At 39.4% G+C, this 7,774-nt stretch overlaps 1 protein-coding gene across 1 annotated transcript; it reads right to left on the bottom strand.

Annotated features, from left to right (window-relative positions):
• Positions 1–4,637: 4,637 nt before the first annotated feature.
• Positions 4,638–7,551, bottom strand: LOC145503439 (RNA-binding protein MEX3B-like). The gene is made up of 2 exons (XM_081482903.1): positions 7,078–7,551; positions 4,638–6,976 (listed from the first exon to the last, which is right to left on the bottom strand). The coding sequence occupies exons 1-2, from the start codon at positions 7,304–7,306 to the stop codon at positions 5,673–5,675; spliced, it is 1,533 nt and encodes a 510-aa protein (XP_081339029.1). The 5' UTR covers positions 7,307–7,551; the 3' UTR covers positions 4,638–5,672.
• Between the last annotated feature and the right edge of the window lie 223 nt (positions 7,552–7,774).

Here is a 7,774-nt window from a genome sequence, read left to right as displayed (position 1 = left end):
TACGCACAGCTAAAACATGAACCAATTCTTTTATGACATGGCGACAACAACTTGGGCGGTAAAACATGTTTTAATTGTGATTGACTACAAAGTTCTCGCAATGCACGGTGAAGGAAAACAAAGGTCATCAGGATCCTAACACGCCACAATCAGTTGAGCAACGGTTGAGCGAAAACGCTTAACCTGGTTTCCAAAATTGTCAATGAAAAATTTGTTTCTTCGAATTAATTGTAATGAAAATGTAGGCAGACAAAGTGCAAAAGCAGTGATAAACACTGTTTTCATTACAAATGTTCATTATTGGTTAGGTCGATCTCAAACATTCGAAAGAAAACTGTTTACACGACAAAATTCTTCGGACTTTGGCAAACGTTTTTGGATTCAAAGTTTCCACTTTAAATTGCGGATTCAAAATCCCTGGGGAGACACGACCAAACCGGGGTTGTTTTATTTCAGATTTGTTCACTTGTGTGTAAATAGCAAAATCAATCCGGTAATGAAAACCCCGGGGGTACTCCTAGAAAAGTTGGGTTGGGGTGTGCGGCCCACTTCCCAAAACCCTTACCCTATTGATAACCAAAATCTGCGATTTTTGATACCCTATTTATGACCTTTGCGGCTGGCACAGTTGCCCTAAACATAAGTTATGAAAGGCTTTTGTTGATGGTCTCATCGATAATGATGAAAAAGTAGCTTCTTCTACGAAACATACCCAATTCAAGACTAGAGTGCAAAAATGACCAAAATGGCCTAAATCGATACCCTATTTATGACCAAAACGGTTGAAAGACCATACCCTTTGGGGCCGCACATACCTATATAGCACATATATGGGAGTACCTCCCCCCCCCTTCTCCCAACCAGGACTAAAACGTTCTACACGGATTCTTCACGAATCCGGAACAATTTCCTCTACTATAAACCTAGACCCAGTCTCATGTTTATTGTGCCTTAGAATTAGGGCGCTCTGCTCAAGTGATCACGTTGCAGGGTTGTTATTTCAGCCTAGGAAAGATGGGTTTTCGGACTTCCTGGGAGATTTTTACCGTTTGCTGGAAAATACTTGTTCCATCAAAGGGTGTTAACTCTCGTCCCTTTCACCTCTCTTGGCTCTTGGCTCCAGGAACTCGGAGCCGTCTAATGTCTAGTCGGGACACAAACCATGGTCTTTCATATCCAACAACACTGTACAACATCGGCTGAACTTAAGCCATTCTAAACTCACAACTTGGCAATGTTCAGAACAATTTTTTAAAAATTACTGGTTCTATCTGTTTGTAATTACATGTAACACACATTAAATGGAGTTCTCTGAAACCAAGCAGCACTCGTGATATCAATAAAAGGGGTAAAGTGAAGCATCAGCGAATAGAATGTTAGCTTTCTAAATATGTAGCGTCGACTACACGATAGAAAAACTGAACATTTTAAGGCCCTTGCTAAAAGCGGTCACCTCAGCCATTGCGGATCACGTTACTTCCACGGATCATAATATTAAATGGGACAATTTTGATATCTTAGCAACTGGTAGGTCAGATATACATTGTAAAATTAAGGAAACATTGTTAATTCGTGATTTAAAGCCAGCCTTGAATGGAAACGTTGGCAGTGGAAAACTTTTTCTTTACTAGCATTTTGTATTGTTATTATTATTATGGTAATTTTTTTTTTTTCTCTACCGCAGACTCATCTGTTTGTTACTATTAGTCTTGTTACATATTATTAGATATCAGTCTTTATCTTTTTGTTCGCGTTTAAATTTCGATTGTAATCTAGTTAACGGTCACTTCTGAAGATGTATGTTGTACATACGAAACGTCAAGGAAATTAACTTTGTTTAACATGCGTTTTGGTTCCATGTTTATCACCGCGGTTTGTGTTTTGTTTCTTCTAAAGCTACGATGGCCAAGGAAAAAGAGTTTTTACACATATCTGTTTGTTAGAGGATACCTGATGATAAAACCCTACGAAACAAACAAAAATCAGCCCGGACAGATTCGTTCTTTGCTTTTTAATGCTAGGATGAACTGTGCGATGCACACATGTCCAACTTCCTTCCTGCTCGGAAAGAAGCCGTCTGCCTACAGCGAAGACTCAGACAACCACTCCGCCACTATGATAGCTTTATTTTGCTGGCGTGTATTATTTCCTCCTATTTTAAAAGTCAACCCAATATGTATTTCTATGAGCTAACTGTATTGTTTAAACAAATTTCTTACGGTTTCTCTCCAGGGGAAACCACCCCTTCATTTTTTTTTAATATTAGGACTTATTTAGACTTTTGAAGGAACAGTCGTTTTGCCCGTGGTTAACTTCTACATGCAAATAAAGAACTCGCCGACAACGAAAAGCTCAACTGTAAATAACATAAGTCATGTGCTTTTAATCGAAATTCTACTTGCGTGCATATAACAGAAAAATACAATCTTGATGGCGCCCTTAATGCGATTTCTCTCACTGTTTCAACCACAAATAAAATCAATTTAAATCATTGTCACACCCAAAAAGTAATGAATGTAACGCCAGGCAATCAAATACGCAATTTATTTTCCGTCAATTGGGGGAGTATATAAGTCACGTTCACTGAAAATAAGCTTAACGATATTTCATCAGAGTTTGTTCTTTCACATTTTTTTATTGTTTCTTGGTGTAAAGAGGTCTACTGAAAAATAATACAATGAAGTATTGAAGCTTCAGTGTCAATGCGTCATAAATACTTTGATGTAATCCCAGAAGAATTTGCTTTCAAGGTCCTCCATTTTCCTTTTGATGTTTAAGTCACTTTTCAATGTCTAAAAAAGACTTAAGGACTACAAAACGTACCGCCGGCTAATTAATCTTGTGGGCAGAACAATCCATGGTCCAAATGTAAATAAATGCAATCAACGGATTCCTATAGTTGCTTTCAAAGAAAGGGCAAGTGGTGTTTGCTTATTTAGGCGGAACATCGGTTGAAATCTCAGCAACAGAAAAGTAAACAAATATTGTAAGGAACTAGCAGCTTAAACGGAAATATGTACAAGGTTCAAGTCGTAACCCTTAAGGACTGTTTACACGGAAAATCCCGAGAGTTGCTAGGGGAAAGGGCAAAATATTTAGCCCACTCGAATATTGATTGATTTTAAAACACTGAACTGCATTTAAGACTTTCTAGAAGGAACCTTTTGTAAAGAAACAATAACAACTAAGTCCTATTGAAATGACTTGACCGAATGTAGATGAAAGATCACAATTTATTGTGCATTGTTGTATCTTAGCTCCGAGTTGTCGTGAATTACAATTTTGCGTGGGTTGATACTGGTATGTACGGTTGAAGGACTGTCGGCGGAAAAAGAGATTAATTACTTTACTAACTTCCCAGACCTACCTATAATAGCACAAAACCTCAGTCAATGCTTAGCTAGACGACACCGGTTAATTCGGGAATTATTATGCAAATAGCTCTAAACGTGCAGGTATTCGCTTTTGAAGGTATAAATTGTTAATCCATCCATACAAACGAGTAAGATTTACACTGCGAAATCATTTTCATTGCGTCGATCGATTGCACTGTTTTGTCATCATTTCCCAGGTTAGAGGAATATTTGTTGCAAGCTCTTGCACAAGAGGTATCAGCCAAAACAGCTTTTGAGGAATATCTTCCGAGAAACTTCAGCCCTAGGACGCCGATACAGCTGTTTCGTTCCATTTGCAAGGGATTCTTAATTAGGTCTTGCTAAGCGGACCTTCACACAATAGAATTGACAGTTTGCCAAAACAACACTGAGAAAATACGGTTGTGCCAGAGGGACAATTTATGCAAAACAGCTGATACATTCAAAACAGCGTAAACAGTAAATAATTAATGTCATCAACAGCCAATGAGGTGTTGATATGATAATCGGGAGCCCCATGTGACGTCAATATAATTGGCGCCACTTCGAATCCTTTTGTTTGCAAAGAAGCGGTGTAAAGCTTGGGCCTTAGGATGAACACAACTCACATAAAACATTTACTCTGCTTCTCAAGAATCTTTTCAAGACTTAAAAGAGGAAACGAAATAAAAACTTTGTCTAAGGTTAAAATGCGAAAATCGGAAATCACTTCCTAAAGTATTGTTGTTTGGTGTTAATTTCACGCACGACATCATTGTAAGACTGCTGAACTGAACATTGTGGAAATTGCTCCTGCCGCTCTGCTCTTGCAAACTAGGTGGCAACACTTTTGATTGGAATCAGGTGTTCCAAGGAGCGCTTTCTGCATCTTATGAGCGAGGCGGGGAAACATGTTCTCTGTCAACATTAGTGAGTTTGTGTAGCATGAAAGGAAAAACTCACAAGGTGAATCTGAGCATTCGAGCACTTAATGGCTTCCAGCATTTCAAAGACACGTTCCGTGTGTTTACTGAGGTCATTAAAATTTAAATACGAAAGGGTGGAAGGCGATATATGATAAACAAAACTCTAAATTTATGTATGTCAAGGAACACATATTTCACGCGTATTCGTTGCTGAATCTTGCAAAGTACTTCATGCACAACAAAACTTCCTGACGCTTTTATAGAGATTTATAAGTAACCTTTTTTGTCTCACAATGGCTTGTTTATTTGTATAAAATGCCAAGGTATGTCAACGCAATCAATGACAGAATTGCTCTACTAAAACTTCTCATTCCATTTTTATTAAAACAATTCTAATACAACTACGTGACGATGCAAAAATCTCTTTCAGGAGCCTACCAGCAAATGACGTAGACGATAAAAAATATCCATTGATTGTAAGGCTTCCCAATCACACTTACTGCCACATCTCTCAATTTTGTGGACTTCTATGAGCTCACTTTATCCAAGAAAACGGATTATAGACTCAATTTTAATAGCAAAAAATAAAATTTACACTTTATTCTCTGTATAATTCCATATAGTATTATGTAGAGTGCCATAAAATAAAAATACTTTAAACTCTCAATTCTTAACCAAGATTTTCTGTGAGCATTTGCAGCTAAATATACAGAAGAACTATAATCTTGGTCGACTTCTCTTAGCAATATTAAAATAGTAAATAGAACTATGGTGCAACACAATATTATATAGAAATTATGACTATTTATACAAATATCATATAATTTTAGAGCATAGAATTCCTTAGAAGGCTGTATCAAAAAAGTTATCGATATGACATAAAATAGTTCCCATAAATATACCTATGCGTTTGTGCTGGGTAGAGGAATCTAACCCGTTTTAATGTTTCATATATAGCATGTACTTTCATTTACTGATTTCCGATAATTTTGTTCTGACGGATTATAAACTTAGAAACTAATTTTTGATATAAGATTCAAAGTGAGTTGGCTCCAAACACGACCAAGCGTGTTTTTATTTCTTTAGATAATTTTAACCCAGCAATGTGGTATCTTTACATAACTTAGTCTTTCTTATTTGTACTAATCTTAAATTAGCAAAAAATCTAGCTTTACATAACGTTATCACTTAACAAAAGTATAGAATAAAAGCATTCTTGAAAAAATTTCAACTAAATATACATAGAGACAAATTCTCTCTGAATTAATTCAAATACACTCCATAGATTACTTCAAAATGTTTATAGCATTACATGACATTTCAATTCGTTGTTTAAATTCACTGAACTTCGTCGTAAAGTATGATCATATTGCGGCTCATACGAGTTCAGTTCCTACGAAAATATACGAAGGACTTGGTCGATATTCTTTTGGCAAACAGGACACGAATTATTCTCATCTTTGATGCGGTTTGCGCACTCCATGCAAAATAAGTTATGGCCACAAGGAACGAGCGCCGCCACAACTTCACTCTCACAACAAATGACGCAATCTTTCTTTTTCATATCTTTATTGAGCGGACTTGTGTTGTTGTTATTTGCTTCTTCGGTAGCGCTAAAACCAATCGTACTCACCACGTTTGTTTCACTTGTGCTGATCGTTCCATTAGAGCTAGTGGCTGGAATCGATGATACACTGGATGCAGTAACTTGGGTGGTAAAAGGAGTGAACGCCGACAGTGGAGAAAAGTTTCCCGTCAGTGGATCGCTCTTCATCCGTCTCGCAGTACTATGTGGACTTGCAGGTCGGCCGATCGCCGAGTTTAAAGCTTGGCTATTTAAACTGGAACTACGAGTAAACGGTGCTTGCTCGTTCATGGATCGAGTAGACGGCACGTTCCCCCAAATAGACGGCGATGGTGGTGCGGGTGCAGGATCAAATCCTGAGCCGGTGGAGCTCCCTTCTGATCCAACTTCGCGATCTGTCGGCGAGGGCAGATCGTTGAAAAAGAAACCGTTCGCAGAAAATGGACTGTTGATCGGATTAAAGCCGCCATCGTTAATACTGGAACTCTTGCTGCTGGGGTAGCCATAGAATGAATCTGAGCTTGTACGTTGAGGTAATCCCAGCGAGCTGCTGCTTTCTCTAAATGCAGAGAAGCTCGACGACACGCTGGAATATATAGAGCTTGGAGCAAAGTCGTTAAATGAGCCTTGCAATCCATCACCGATGAAAACATCGTCGGTTGTATCCATTCTACCACCGGTACGCATAGTAATATGGTTGTCGATTTCTTTTCGCGCACTTTCGACGTTGTCAGGCATGCCAGTGACTTCAAACACAGGTTCCTTGTCCCTGGATGGCGTAACGATGTAGGTGTTCGTTTGCTGCTGGATTCGCTTAATTGTGGCTCCTTTTGGGCCCACAACAAGACCAACAACTCTATAAGGTACGCGAACGTGGATAGTAGTTTGTCCTGGAGTTGTAGGGCTTGGTGGCCCAGGTGCAAGTGAATTCAGGCTGTTATTTTTTCGTTGAGCTCGAATTTGAGAGAAGTGTTCTGCAGCTGAAATGATTTCTCGTTTTGCAAGAGCTACATCCTCTTTTCTCCCCGTTACTACGAAAACAGGATCCTCACCACGCACAGGTGTTTTGATGTAAGTGTTCGTCTTCGCTCGCAAAGCCTTGATTTTGCAACCTGAAAATGGAACCAAACACAAAAACACGTCAAATACACGCGGTTTCCACAAGTCAGCTAGCTAATTTGATTACATACTCGCCAACGACTCCAAAACTTACCCTGCCTTCCAACTATTTCGGCTACATGCTCAGAACTGGGTACAGGAACGCACTCCGTCATGTTCATACTTTTCTTATTGCGAATATCGTCAAACGCGTTCGAAGTTTGATCGTCGTCATTCGTCAGACCGAGCATGGAGAGCTCGAGGGCGATTTGCAGAGCTCTCTGATCTGCGTCTATTTGCCCGTTTGTGGAGCGGTCCATTTCGACAAGAAGTGAGCTCGGCATAAGGAAAGAGTTGCTCCGAGAGCCGTCAGCTATAATTCCGTAATTCTGCCGTGGTTGTGTTGCGAGGTTCGAACCACCTCTAGATCGTTCTAGTTTTCCTTCAAGTGAAAGCCGGAATAGACGTCATTTGGTTTTGACCTCAAGTCAGGCCATAATGCACCACTCATTAGCAACATCTGCTACACGTGGGGCTCTTGGTTTGCGCTGATTGGTTGGAATTCGCGGGAGGTGCAGCGTCTTGTCAATTTCAGCCGCTGCTTGTCAAAAATGTGTCAGAGTGTTGATTGGGAGAGTTTTAAACGCCATCACGCCTCTAAACTTGGGGTTGGAATGTTATTTCCTGATTCGAATAGAACTAACATCGCCACAAACACACCCTACTGGTTTACTCTGCATTTTCCTACACAACTAATCGGCCAAATTGCGTCTATCAAAGTGTCATTTGAAAACAGGGGATATTTTGACGGA

Source organism: Orbicella franksi, chromosome 1 (assembly GCF_964199315.1).
Source record: "Orbicella franksi chromosome 1, jaOrbFran1.1, whole genome shotgun sequence".
NCBI lineage: Eukaryota > Metazoa > Cnidaria > Anthozoa > Scleractinia > Merulinidae > Orbicella > Orbicella franksi.
The sequence above is the reverse complement of the archived record's forward strand: the minus strand, read 5'-3'. Positions and strand labels throughout refer to the sequence as shown.